At 39.7% G+C, this 15277-nt stretch overlaps 1 protein-coding gene across 1 annotated transcript in view; it reads left to right on the forward strand.

Moving 5' to 3' along the window:
* Positions 1 to 15277, forward strand: part of PDGFRA (platelet derived growth factor receptor alpha) — a 45514-nt gene that overhangs the window by 22198 nt on the left and 8039 nt on the right. The window contains exons 10-19 of the mRNA XM_019552935.1: positions 1115 to 1308; positions 1797 to 1891; positions 1995 to 2127; positions 8076 to 8180; positions 9324 to 9434; positions 9672 to 9825; positions 12238 to 12404; positions 13582 to 13697; positions 14504 to 14626; positions 15162 to 15273. Coding sequence (XP_019408480.1) covers positions 1115 to 1308; positions 1797 to 1891; positions 1995 to 2127; positions 8076 to 8180; positions 9324 to 9434; positions 9672 to 9825; positions 12238 to 12404; positions 13582 to 13697; positions 14504 to 14626; positions 15162 to 15273 — 1310 coding nt within the window. The remainder of the gene's footprint in view (positions 1 to 1114; positions 1309 to 1796; positions 1892 to 1994; positions 2128 to 8075; positions 8181 to 9323; positions 9435 to 9671; positions 9826 to 12237; positions 12405 to 13581; positions 13698 to 14503; positions 14627 to 15161; positions 15274 to 15277) is intronic.

The following is a 15277-nucleotide window of genomic DNA, read 5'->3' on the forward strand; positions in this document are numbered from 1 at the left end:
GAGGTCAGGAAAACAGACCTTATGATGACAGGCTGAGAGCTCTTTAGCCTGGAAAAGCGCAGGCTCAGAGGTGATCTGATGGCCACCTATAAGTTTATCAGGGGTGACCACCAGGATCTGGGGGAACGTTTGTTCACTAGAGCACCCCAAGGGATGACGAGCTTGAACGGTAATAAACTACTGCAAGACTGTTTCAGGCTGGATATAAGGAAGAATTTCTTTACTGTCCGAGCCCCCAAGGTCTGGAACAGCCTGCCATTGGAGGTGGTTCAAGCACCTACATTGAACAACTTCAAGAGTAAATTGGATGCTTATCTTGCTGGGATCCTATGACCCCACCTGACTTCCTGCCCTTCGGGTGGGAGGCTGGACTCAATGATCTTCTGAGGTCCCTTCCAGCCCTAATGTCTATGAAAGTCTATGAAAATCTATATTCTCCAACTTTTTGAAGCTGATCCCACTGTATATTATAGTAGCACTTTTCATTTTCAAACAGTTGCAGGCACACTGTTTAATTATTCTGTTCATATTTACTGAGCTAGAGAGAGAGTCACCCTCTTGACAACCACAGGTGACTGGATCTTCATGAGTCAAATATACAGTTCTCTCTCTCCCCTTTGAAGACAGCAACACAGGAAAACTACAGCTCTAGTAGAGACCAGAAATCACAAAAACTATCACAATTGCTTTTGGCTGTCCTTATACCTACATTTCACACTACTGTATGGGATTCCCCAATTCCCCAAATACATCTGTGCAGCACGGAGGCCTCAGAGTCATGAATTTTGAGTGTAATGAGAAACCCCCAGAGGAATGCAAAGGGTGGATTAAATAGTAGTGGAACATAATAAAGAGCCTTCCACACCTGCTTGGCTCCAATGCTTGAGAATCAAAAGCAGTATTTGCTAGTGGAGACCACAAATCCATCAGGAACAAGTAGGGGGTCAGGAGATTCTTAGGAAAAGGATACTTGCTTCCATAAATATTTTTGGCCTTTAAAATGACTTATCAGAGACAGGGTATATGGAACTGCTTGAGGTGATTCTTACTTTGTTCACACTTACTCATCCATATCTAAAGTAAATGTATATATTTCTGTTTCTTCTTTCTGTAGATGCAGCAATGATACCTCGTGGATACTTCTGACTAGCAACATCTCAGATATTAGCATGGAGGCTCATTTGGATGAGAAGAACATGGTGGAAAGCCAGGTGACCTTCCAGAAGGTAGAAGAAACCCTGGCAGTTCGGTGCATTGCAAGGAACGACCTTGGTGCCGTTACTCGGGAGCTGAAGCTTGTGGCTCCTAGTGAGTTAAATTTGTCCCTCCTGTGAGTTTAGGGCAATCATTTTGAAATCCCCCTTAAGTAAAACCAGTCAAATCTGGATGTAATTATGCAGCATGCATGTCTCCTAGATAAAAAACCAACAGCCTAGTAAGTAAATATGAAAATAGAGACATCTGAATATGAGCTATTCATAGTCTTAATTCTGGAACCATCTTTCATGTATTATGTGGTTCCATGATTCATCTTTTCATCTGAGTTACCATTGACCTTGAAAGCTTCTTCCAAGCAAATCCTATGGTTGTTTTTTAGATAGGAAGACAGCTATTCTTGATGGCGAATGATTTAATATCCCTTGCCTTTAGGGACCACGCTTACAACATCTGTAGAGCATATGAACTTTGACAGCAGAGGAGATGGCTGTCTCATTGTCCCATACAAACTTGTACCTCTGTCAGGTCCCTCCAGGTTTAGGAGACAAAGCTAAACTGTGGCCTTTTTTTTATGACAGCATTGCGATCAGAGTTAACAGTGGCTGCTGCAGTCCTAGTGTTGTTAGTAATTGTGATTATCTCACTGATTGTCCTGGTCGTCATATGGAAACAGGTAACTCACAAAAAATTATGCTAACTTCATATTGTTATTTGATCCAGTCTTAAAGCAGGCATAAACCTGACCTATATATGTATAATTTGTTTCCGCATTGCAGAAGCCACGATATGAGATAAGATGGAGAGTCATTGAATCAATCAGTCCTGATGGCCATGAATATATTTATGTGGACCCAATGCAATTGCCATATGACTCAAGATGGGAGTTTCCTAGAGATGGATTAGTGCTTGGTAAATACTTCATGGCCTTTTTCTTTTGTAGAGATAAACCTTTGATTTAATGGGGATTCAGAATTCTGAACCTGCACTCAGCGGTGAGCTCTGGGAAGAGGCATACTATTTTAGAGAAAGTTAGATAGAGAAAGAATTTCCTATTTTGTGAAAGGGTATTATAAAACTAGTACAATATCTTCACACTGTGCCAGTCAGTATCAACAGGATTCTTAAGTTAGAATATAATAATCAACACCACAAAATGTATCTGTAAAGATCAGTTTCCTCACCCATCAGTTCAGCCATGTCATACTTTCTTGTACTACCCCATTGGATTTCTATGCTTCACTGCATTAAGTTCAAGTCCCTTCTTTTAATTTTTAAGGTTTTGTGTAACTCTATGTCCACCTTCTTATTTGACTCTACCTTTCTTGCATTATGCTTTGCTTGTACTTCTCTGCCAATAATGTCAGCCTTCGGCCTCAAATGTTAGCATCGTCCACGTCTCTGTTTTAACCTTCTTCCATATGGGCACTCAAACACTCTCATGTTCTTCAGGCCATTACTGTCACCTCTTTTTGTTAAATTCCAGCTTTAAGACTCACTTCAGGTGAGATGCCTAAAAGAAATGAGTCAGCAGGGACATGTTTATCTTATAAGACATTTGTTTATTCACTGCAGAAAGCTTCAGTGCAATATGAAAGTAATTTTGCTTATTTATTAACAAATATTTTAAAAATTATTAAGCCATGATATGCACATCATTGTCAGGGTAGGATTAACACATAGGTAAACTAGGAACACTCCTATAGCTCTGAGCTGTGGGAGAGCCCCGGTCCTTCCTTCCACGACAGCAGCACAAATGGTCCCATCTGCCTCCCTTCCTTTCCCTTCCCTCCCCTCTGCCGGCTACACTGCCACTGCAGCTGCTTCTTAGTGGCAGCTCTGAGCCCCATTCCTTGCATGGGGCAGTGCCACGGGGGTGGAGGGCCTTGACTCACCCAGGGCCCATGAGTTTGTTTGCCTAGGGGCCACTAATGGGTTAATCTGGCCCTGATCACTGTTGAGTAAAGTCATAATTTTATTTCTGTGACCATTACTTTCTTGTCATGCATTTTTTACTATTTTGCTGTCCCTTTGTTGAGTCTCATGCAGAATTTTATTGTAAGGACAAGTACCTTATATCATTATAGGTGAACTATAAGATTCTAGTATAAACCCGAGAAATGTAAAATAAATAATTATGCCCTCTCTCTATTTTCTATTGACTTAAACATTTCTAATGTTCTATTTTTAGCGGCATGCACCTCAAATTAATTGAAAAACTACAGGTGAAGAAAAAGTGGAAGATATTTTTGTCCAGTACATTTTTAAAATACGTTCACTTTTTCTATTGCTGGCTGTTGTTGCACAAGTCAAAACAAAAGCAATTCTTGTTTTAGAAAGGATTGCTGTTAATTTTCACAATTAATGTATCACAAATAAATTTTTGTTCAGGAAAATAATCACTTAATTAAATTCATGCTGCTAATATGAGCTTAAACCATGCTAGATATTTAAAGGAATTATTTTATTACATTTCTGGATTTAATTATGTACATAAAAAGATTTTGTCAGAGCTGAATTGTTAAGAGTCCACCACAGTAATTTTGTTTCTCTGACTCATTACCATCAGTTTACTCTATTGCATTCTTGTTTATGAGTAAATTCATAATGAATAGGTATAAAAAATGATACTGTATGTTCTTGTAGCAATCAGCAATGGTTTTCACAACTATTTTTCTGATACATATTAAGCTTTTCACCATACTTGATAGGCTATATTCTGCCTTCATTTAGCCCAGTAGAAATCCACTGACTTTCAAGGAATAGTCAATACTCTTTGAAAATGTATGAGTTGGGAAAACCAGGGATTATGATTTAATTTTTGGCATTCCTAAAGTGAAAGCTTCAACTGTCTGGAGTTCCATAAATAAGTTTTACACTAATGTATTTGCTTTGTTCTCATTTTTCCAACATAGCGCATACAGGGAAGAATTCTATTTAATTTTATATGCCCACATGGCACTTTCCCAAATGTGTTATTGACATTTTTTACACTTACACACAGTTTGTGAGTTTATTCCATATGCAGAGTAGATGCACAAGTGTCTGCATGACTACTGTGTATGCCTTGTATGCTACACTCTAACTTGGCAGGTACATGGTTCCATATGCACATATCTATGTATAAATCCTAAATTGTAACTGAACATGACAGGAGGAGTGGGGAACCTTCTTATGATTTAGGCCAATAGCCTAGTTGTTAGGACACTGGGAAATGGGATACCCATGTTCTAGACCTGCCCTTACCCCAGTGGGGGGCGGGGCTTGAATGCACATCTGTCCAACTCCCCAGGACAGTATGCTAACCATTTTAGGCATAGATTTGTCCTTATCCAAACTCCTTTCTAGCCCTTTTTCGAGGCTCAACCACTGAACCTTGCATTTAATATTGATTGGATAAAATAGAAGTTGAGCAGTGGAAAGTTTTTGCCCCAGTGGAAGCAAAGACCCAGGGTATAACACAACAGAACAGTAGTCATCTCACTGAACCTTCTTTGGCCATCTCCCTCTTTTGGCTGCCAACAGGGTTAGCTTCAAGAGGAGGGCTGGACAATTTCTAACTTGTCACTTGGTGGTTAGAATACTATACTGGGAAGTGGCAGAAAACATTATTTTCAAAGTAGCAGGGTTTGAGTTTTCTCCCTGCTAGTGTCGTGAACTTCTGAATGTGTCACCGCCCTGATTCAGGGTGACCACCCTGATTTCAGACCTGATCATATATTTGTCACAATGTACTCATTAAAACCCAATGTAAGTCTAACAGATAAAATTACAGATACTATTCCCGTCTTTAGACTACCAATATTACATAGAAATCAAGCCAAGCACCTGACTACTTAATGTATGGAACTACCATTGAAATCAGTGGTCCACTCATTTACTTGTTTTAAGAGTTTGGATGTAGGTTACAAAGCCTGTCACTTCTTAGTTATTTTAATACAGAGTAGCCTAGTGTGGTAGCTATTCAGGGCACGTCTACATGATAAATTGACTGTAGCGGGCAGTAGCACCCTCCAGTAGGCAGGCTACCTCTTAAACCAGAATCAGTGTTGCTAAGGCAATGTAGTACTTTGGGTGGGATAACTACTTCGCCAAATTACAGTATTCATTAACTTATTCCTGTGCTATTTAGCCCACCACTGGAGTGAAGCCATGTGGAGGGAGGGGAGTTCAGAGAAGAGGAGGTTACAATAATCAGTACAGGGCAGAGGTCTGCTCTCTGTCACTTAAAATATTATGGAAGAAGAAGCTTAGATGGGAAAGGTAATAAAGAGCGAGGAGACAAAGATGGCCCTAGATTTCAAGGCCTGGATGACATTGTCAACACAGACAATTCTATTTAAGTGCAGATTTATCTACTTCATATGTCTAAATATGGAACGGCTCTATTGATGTCAGCATTTTACCAAGCACAGAATTTAGTTTATATTAGCTAAAAAATCGCGCTCTCTTTGGCCGTGTCAACAAGGAAGCCATGAGGATAGGGATGGAGGTTACACTGAAGAAAAATTTCAATCCTGAACATGGCTTCCTCATCAGTGTGAGGAATCTTGTATCATTGCTGCCCAGGCTATACCCATTTCGCAGAAAAACTGTGTAATTTGCTTTCCAAGGTGGTTGCTATGGTACTCTGCTATGGCTTAGAAAGAAAAAGTCATAGTTTGATTTTGGGCTACTAATTCAAATCCAGTGTAGTATCAGTAGGCAGAATTTTGCTGTGTGCTATTTGTTCAGTCAGCTCCCATCCAATTTCAGAAAACACATGCAGAGTAGGTCTAAAAAATAAAGGTATAGAGAGGAATGAAAAGGAGATATGATAACAACAAATTCCTGGAAGCCAGGAAGTGCTCCTGGCCTTCTCTGCATGGGGCTAATGTTATCTGAGGTGCTGATGAAGAGGAAGTATTTTCCATGCTCAACTGACAATATGGTTTTGGGCAGAACTGGCATATGAAAATGACAAGATCAAGCAGCTTCGGCACATACCATTGTGTTTTAAGAGCTGCATCCTGCCATGTGGTTCACAGACCTTTCATCTGAACATATTCAGAGGATACATTTCAACCTCAATATGTTTGAATCAGTTTGCAGTATAGTAGGAAGCTTGCTCATATCCTGAATCATAAGAGAAACCAGGAATGCACAAAAATCAGAATCAGTGAACTTGAGTCTGATTTTCCATGAGAACTAAATTATAACAGCTGTAATCATTTTTGAAAAAAACATCTTTTACATAGAATCATAGGAAAGTAGGGCTGGAAGGGACAGGGTCATCTAGTCTGACTTCTGTTTAAGGCAGGTTCATTCCAGACTAAATCATCCCAGCCCAGTGTCTGTCCAACTTTAGTAAAATAAATGATGAATTTTTTGGCTGAAAACAACACAGAGGACTTAGTCTATTAGTTATATATATGTAATTATATATATATATATACACACACACACACACACACAATAAAATCAAGTACTGTGTGTTGTGACAATACAGAGTAGGTTCTCTAGAAACAGCACCACTAGGAGCGTGGGAGAGGTAAAAGTGCAGTATATGGCAAAATAAGTACTTAAATTACATAAATACTTTGAAAGATGCAATATTGTATTTTTAAGTGTTAAGAACAAGCACTATTTTTTGTACTGGTTGTAAAAAGTAACATGGATGACAAGTATGATAAAATACTAACTTCTGGAATTTATATGTGGCTTTGTTCACTAAATTTTCACTGTTTTAGTGTAAATTTGACTTTGACTTGACTTGACTTTGACTATGAAATCTATGAAATACATTTATTTTTATGTATATTTGCCCATCACATATTTCTTTAAAAATCTGGCCTAAGCCTTTGTATCAGCTCTATACCTAGTCCTTTTGCATACTGAATCCGTAACAGAAGATAGGATATGATAATCCAACATTTTTGTTTGACCTGATTTGTGGGTAGGGAAAAGTAGGGTAGGGATAAACATCAGGTGTCTTATAGCACTTGGAAATTACAATAAAAAACTGTTCTTGCCTATGAAACACACTTGCGTATTAAACTTCAGAGGTTTTTTTCCCTCATATGTGATCAACATGTATTTTAATGTCTCTCAGATTATTTGTAATACTTGCTTTTGTAGTCTTACACTGAACTGATACCACCCTCAAACATACTGTATCATTAAAGTGTGGCTCTCATGGTCCAATACATTTTACGGAACCAGCCTTTAATTCTGGGGGTGGCAACATTTTCTGGCAGTGAGCTGGAATGACCCAGATTGGTCAAAGATGGGCTGGCACTAGGAGCTAGCCTTCACTACCACTTCTCCCTGCTGCTACTTCTCTCTGCTGCCCAGCTGTGACATAGCATGAGGGAAGTGTCTGGCTGCATAGCTGTGGTGCAATGTGACCTGATGTGGTGTGGCACAGGTGGAGACCCCTGTTGCTGGATGTTGCTGAAGCTGACGCTCTGCAGATTGGATCTATTGACTCTGCAAGCGGCATCTGCCCTGAGAGCTGTAGGTTGCTTTAATTGCTAGTTCCAGTCTGAAATTCTGTCCAGTTCTAGGTTAAGGGCCTAACATTAAACATGGAGGGTTTAATGGGTTTAACCCTTAAGTAGGAAGGCACAGCCCCACAGAAACCAGTTATAGTTACTCTTCATTGTTTGCTTATTTTATTTTTTTTCAGAAATATTATTTGATTAAAACTACTATTTTTTATTTGTTTTCCTTTTATGAATAACAAGAACAACAACAACCATAATACAAGATTATGATGATGTTTTGGATGAATGAGTATATTCATGCTGTGTAAGAGTGAACATAAAGAGCAATGGTTACAAACACTGAGATAACCTATTGTGAAACTCTGTTATCTGCAGGTCGAATTCTTGGTTCTGGTGCATTTGGCAAAGTTGTTGAGGGAACTGCATATGGGTTAAGTCGTTCTCAACCAGTGATGAAGGTAGCCGTGAAAATGCTGAAACGTAAGTAATCTTTGTGATTCCACTTTCCAGACTAGATAGCTCACATTCACAAGAGATTGTTAGCTTTGTTTCAGTGTGTGTAAGTGATTTCTTCCCACTGTTAAATTGGAAAGTAAACTAGAGAACTGTTTGATTTTGAGATTATCCTTTGGATTGTTTAGTGTTATTTGTGATTTTTTTTATTCGCTATGCTTCTGACGATTGTTAGAAGGTACTATTTCAGCCAAAATGTCATGATACTTTAGTAAACTTGGAAAATGATATAATAATCATTACATTTTTGAGCACGTTAGAATGACATTATGGTGTAACTAAGTAGAATCAGACAGGTTTTTAGTTGCTATAAATGCATGTAGATTGAAATGCAGCTAGCTAGTAGTTCAGGATCTGACTCAGGGACTTTAAAAGGAATTTTAAATGAATGTCTACAACATAATTGTGTTCATGTCCACTACACAGGAAAAACTTACATGATGTGACATTATACATAATTATACATTGTTGAATTCTAATATTTCTATTTCTATAAGTACTTTTCGTAGTGGTACTGAGCATTGATAATAGCAAGCTGTTGGCTAGCTCTTGCATTATAAATAATATAAAAAGCAGAGATACAAGACTGGAATAATAGAACATAATTGTCTTTAAACTACTTTTGTGACCTACTGATCTTGGGTCTGTCTGGCTCTCACTTTGCTTCCCACAATGAAGTCAAGTAGTCCCCAGAGCTGCTCTACTTTGTTCCACCGGCTTGTGACTACCAGCATCATTCTAGGTTCTGGTGTCACCAGGGAACTGGAATTCTCGATTATGCCCCTTTTCCTAACAAGGCTCTTCCCAAAGCAAAGAAATGACATAGGAGCTCTTAGAGTGGCAGTGAAAATGGGATGTATGGCTGCTGCTTTGCAACACTGGATATGTGCAAACAGGCAGGACCCTTTAACAAATTGAGTCAAGTGAGTTCTTTATTGGTCATTAATAGTATTCTCCAGTATTATGCTTTCATCATATGAAGTACACCTCTACATAAATGTTTCCATCAGGAAAGCAATATATATTGCATGAAAAAATTGCCTTGACTGTATAGGATTTACAATAACATGGAACATTTGTCTTAACAGGCTTGTTTATTTTTTCCAATAGCCACAGCGAGATCCAGTGAAAAACAAGCACTAATGTCTGAACTGAAGATCATGACACATCTTGGGCCCCATTTGAACATTGTGAATCTGTTAGGAGCTTGTACCAAATCAGGTAGGCTTTATTCAGCACAAAGTTACTGTTTACTTAAGAGCTAAATTTAAACACAGTTAAGCAGTGTTTAACAAGAACTTTTTAAAATAAATATGACAGAATGGGTTCATAAACTGATACCAGTATTTACCTTCACAGATTAACAACCAAAAACTTATAACTCTTAACACCTTTGTATGTGAATTTCATTATTTTACTTTTTAAATAAAAATGTATTATTTTGCCTTATTTAATTAGGTCCAATTTACATCATTACTGAATACTGCTTTTATGGGGATTTGGTAAACTACTTGCATAAGAACAGAGATAATTTTCTAAGCCGACACCCAGAAAAGCTGAAGAAGGACTTGGACATCTTTGGCATGAACCCAGCTGATGAAAGCACAAGAAGGTGAGAAAAGTGAAAAACTATTACATTTTGCAAATTAAGGGTGTGATGTTGAAAACTCTCTTTTTTTTCTTTCCTTATTCATGATGTCACAGCTCTCAATAAAGCTCCCTCTTCTGGATATTCATCAGGTTTCCTTCAGTCTTAGCAAGGTCCAGCACAATACACTTCTTGGACACTGACTCTGCTGTCAGCCCTTCGGAGAGTTGCTTTAGGCCCCAGGACCAGTGCTAAGCCCCTCATAAATAACCAAATTGCTTGTGCATACCCTTTCCCAAACTCAACTATGTAGGCACTTTGAGTTGCAGTTGACTTTTTCAAGAAAACATGATAGTTGAAACACATACCACAGAGACCTTGCAAAGTTCTAAAACCAATCACTCTTTACATTCGGTAACACAAGAGATACAGAGATCTAGAAAAAAATCATATAACACCTCTACTCCAATTCCCATCTCAGTTTCCTCACACAAGTGTTCTCTGGGATTTGGGCCTTCAAGATTTCCAAGCCCCCTTCCCTTGCAACTCTCTCTTTATAATTTTTCTTCTTTAGCCTGCAGTCTGCTGTTTCTCTCCTCCAGCCATCTTCCTTTTTCCTCAACTGTTTCTGAATGCACAAAGTAACCTTTGTGAAGAAATCCCCTCCACCTCTCTCTGCCCCTCACTTGGGCCAACCCAGGTGACCCCTCTATCTCCTGGTTTTCTTCTTAGTACAGGCTGGTCAATCAGATGACCCGGTCAGATAAATTCCTGGGGGGAGGTGGGAGTGTCCTCTTCCTGGTGGCAGGCATTTTGGAACACCATGAGCAACATGCCCCTGTGATTTTCTGTAAGTAAACCCCTGGAAAGTGGCCAGGAGTTAGGAATTATGTTTAGGTCAGTCATGTCTTGAAAGGATTATGGGTCCAATTACAGTAAAAGCTCTGTTATCTGGCATCCCCCGGGAACGGGGGATGCCAGATAACAAAATACGCTGGGTAATTGAGCAGCCCAACCAGGCGTCTTTGCCTGTTTGGGCCTCTGGTTCTCCCACCGCATCTGGGGCGTTGCTGCCCCTCCCATGGCATCGCTGACTGTCCTGCGGGCCCTGGGAGCCCTGCGGGACAGGGAGGCGGGCCCCGTGCAGCCTGTTATGCCCCTGGGCCGTGTGGGCATGGCAGCCCAGGCTGCTTTGCCTCGGGCTGTGGGGGCTCAGAGAAACTGGAAATGCCATGGTGGGCACTTCCGGTTTCACTTTACCTTACAAGCCAGCATGCCGGTTAGTAGAGCATGCCGGCTTGTAAGGTGCCGGATAACATGGCTTTTACTGTACCTGTAAAAGATTCACATTCCTTATGTTTGCTCAAAGTGTATTCTGATTTCCTTGTTCTAACCCCCCCCCCCCTTAACAATAATGTATTGAGTTACAGCGTGCCTTTCTGTGCTACGGTGGGTAGAGAGAGGGGAAGCCTTTCACTTCCAGCTTGGCCAATTCGTCTTTTTATTTTCCCTCACTTACCTGGTGCTATCTTTGGATGCTTCAGGCTGAAAAAATAACCCAGAAATATTACTGTGGGCAAATTGCTCCCAAGGGTCTGTGTGCCCTGGGCTGCCCAGAGCCCTACCAGGGACCAGTGCCCAGGTGGTGGCAGCGTTACTCCAGGCTTGTGGGTGTTCTTCAGGAAGTGGGACAGCTGGCTGTAGGACCTCTGTGGGAGACTCCCAAAGCATGGTTTTAGGCCTGGCACACTGAGGCAGGTGGCTCTTCATAGTAGCACCCCTACTGTGAACACTGCACCCTTCTATAACAAAAAATGATGCATGTGCTTCTCTCACCCACCGTATTATCTTTTGCTTCTGTGTGTCATTATAATCTTTTAAAGATGAACAATTTCTGACTGTTTTTGTTCTCTTGGTATTTTCCATTCTCTGACCCTTCCATCCTTTTAGACCACTTACTAGCACTGGTTCTCCAAGGGCAAACACCTTCCTTTACATGAACACTCTTTGGGCAGAGTCCCAGCACTAAAGTTAATACCTCCTTTTATTTGTTCTTTAGCTCCTACCACCTGAAAACATTATATGAGTCTCTACACAATTTCATAAAATTAATCAGAATTCATAAACCTTACATAGAGAGATTCCAGGAATTGTCACCCATGTAAATACCCCATTGACTTGTGTGAATAGGAAATATTTAGGAGAATATGGGTTCACACAGCAGAATAGATTCTATGAAACCTGGCTGGCTTGCTGGAATACTTTTATCAACTGTAATATTTATTCCCATATGCAAGCTTTTATACTTTTATACTTCAGAGCAAAATGAAGAGAAGAGAAATTATGGGTTTAGAGCGAACCACCATCCAGAAATTGATTGAAGATGTCATGTGAAATATTAATGTATCTACTGGGCAATGCTTGTTTATATTTCAGTTATGTAATTTTATCCTTTGAAAACAATGGAGAATACATGGACATGAAACAAGCTGATACGACCCAGTATGTGCCCATGCTGGAAAGGAAGGAGGGTTCTAAATATTCTGATATCCAGAGATCTATGTATGATCGACCTGCTTCATACAAGAAGAAATCCATGTCAGGTAACTGAGAACTCTCTCTTTTGTAATCCATGTCAGGTAACTGAGAACTCTCTCTTTTGTATTCATTGTTATTAAAAACACACTGCTACAGAAACACACATATTATCTCTGTCCTCCTCATGGCACTGGACTTTCTCACCTGTGTCATGTAAGCCTTATACTGTTTAAATTTAATGATAGGAGCTTGTGGTCCATCAGGAGCAGAATGGATAGAGTTTTGTTTTTGTTGTTGCTGTGAAGTATGAGTGGCCATGCTGCATGGCTTGAAGGCATTCACAGAGTCTTTCATGGCAACAGTTTTTTGTTACGTTTATGTATTTTGCACATTTTTGAGCAATAAGACCACGTAATAATAACAATAATCTATCTTTTTCTGTTTCCATTTACATTCCACTTTAACTGGCACTTTCCAAATAGAGAATACTCCCAAATACTTTCCTGCATTATGTAATGAGGGCAATGAAAACGTCCCATTCCCTATTCCTTTTCTCAGCAACTAAATGCATTGCTTCCGAAATAGTCTTGATCACTTCTGGCATTGGGACCTAAATCATATCCAGATCCAGAATTAGATGGTAGACCAATGCACTGTTGCTTTGATCTAGGTTAGCATGGTTGAATGAATGACTGGATTTAGTCTGCATTTTGCTGTCATTTTTCATAAAAATGAAGAACGCTTGCCATAGAATTCCTGACCTTTTTTTGATAGTATTGGACATATCCCAATGAATGCTTGCTGAGAAGCATAACACTGCTCAGCAAAAGTTAATGGTAAAAAAGGTACATACATGTACAAAAAAAAGTAACGAAGTTACCATCTCTAAATCAGTATTTCATTTTTAACCACAAATTGAATAGGAAAAAGCAACCCATGTAATATGCTGACAGCTTTTTTTAAATTTAGCATTTTGCTATAATCCTCTGGGAAAAATTATATGCAGAAAAAAAAACTTTATATTTGGTACTGGAAATTTCTTTTTAAAAAAGAATGTGGTATGTGCCAGCAACTAATACAAACATACACAGGAGTTAGTTATTCTGAGAAGACAGTCTCGGCCCATGATACTCTGTTAAAGTCATTAACTGAGCCTCACAGAAAGTAGAAAGAATTGGACATTGTTTTCACAACTTTAAGAAATGTTTATAATGCAAGCACATTTTTACCTTTTTTTAACAGAATCTGAAGTCAAGAACCTACTTTCTGATGACAGTTCTGAAGGCCTCAGCCTACTGGACTTACTGAGCTTCACCTATCAAGTTGCACGGGGAATGGAGTTCTTGGCTTCTAAAAATGTAAGTGTCCCTGAGGAATACAACTGGCATGGCCTAGGGTTTTCAACCTCTGGCCTGAGGGCCAGTTCCAACACTCAGAGCCTTGTGATCCAGCCTGTGGGGATCCTGAATGGTCCAGAAATTTGGTGGCAAGGGATCAGTGGCAATTAAGGCTGCCCCCACTTTCCTACTGCCACATTTCTAAGTCTTGAGAGTCAGATGACATGGCCTTCTTCCCATGTAGCTTGCAGAGAAGGTAGGACTGGGGCAGTGGGGCCCAATCGGCCACAAACAAGGTTGGGGCTGGGGCTGGGGCAGGCACAGTGGGCCCAATGTGGTGCTGGGCCCTCAGCTGCTATTACTTTAGATAGGGCCCACACACTGTATCTGGCCTGCGAATCCACCTTGCGCTTCTCATCTGGCCCATGGGCCAAAATGTTGGGTAGCACTGGCCTACTTTCAAAGCATGCATTTATTTTTTTTGGATTGAGAGACACAGCTAAAAGGAAAGGCCTTTTTAGGGTTCTAGGCACTTTTGCCATTAACTTTAAAAACAGGATAAATAGGATATACAAAACAAAGGCAGCAGCACTCTTCTCCCATTATGTCCGACAGCAACTGCCAGTCAGGTGTGTATGGCAAACCAGAACTACCCTGCCCCACCGGTTGTCCTTTGCAAATACCTTTACAATAGGAGGCCCAATTTATATTGGCCTCAGTAGGTTAACAAGTCTACGCCTTTTCAGGGAGGGAGTTGTACATTCTTAAGGAAAAGGGCTGTCATGGGAATTTGTATCTCTAAAATGATTTATTTTCTTTTCATGCAGTGTGTGCACCGTGACTTGGCAGCTCGTAATGTCCTTCTAGCTCAAGGAAAAATTGTGAAGATCTGTGACTTTGGTCTGGCTAGGGACATCATGCATGATTCCAACTATGTTTCCAAAGGCAGTGTATGTACTTCTTAATCTTTTTAGTTTAGAGATGATGTGTCAGCTTAAAATGCCATTTATAATTCTACTGCTCAACGTTTGGTTACACTAATTGATAGTTGGATGAAAACTCTGGGAATGATTTTTCTTCAGTTCATTAATTTACATAACTTAGTCTTCTGGAATGATGAAAAATCCTTGGACTTATCTAGAGTTTTTCAGGCTGAAATTTTCATTGGCAAGCTCTGTAACTGGATAAATTACTAAGGGACTGTCACTGTGATACATACAGCATACCATATCAGTCAGTGACTTCTTATATCATGTCCTTAATCAACTGGGTCATTTGCTAATAAACTAGCAAATCAAATCCTTGGATTAGATTTTATGAGGAGGAAGCAGTTCATCTCATAATCATTTCATGTTTATTTGAAGAAAAATAATTACTAACCATTTTAGCAAATGTCTGCTTATTATAGAAAACCTTGTTCATGCTATCAGACAGATCATCCAGTGTGCTGAGGAGCATTTAATGATTAATGGGGTTTTTTTTTAGACATTTCTTCCAGTGAAATGGATGGCACCTGAGAGCATTTTTGACAATCTGTACACAACATTAAGTGATGTCTGGTCTTATGGCATTCTACTGTGGGAAATATTTTCTCTTGGTAT

Source organism: Crocodylus porosus, unplaced genomic scaffold, assembly GCF_001723895.1.
Source record: "Crocodylus porosus isolate Cpor-Errol unplaced genomic scaffold, CroPor_comp1, whole genome shotgun sequence".
Taxonomy (NCBI): Eukaryota; Metazoa; Chordata; order Crocodylia; family Crocodylidae; genus Crocodylus; species Crocodylus porosus.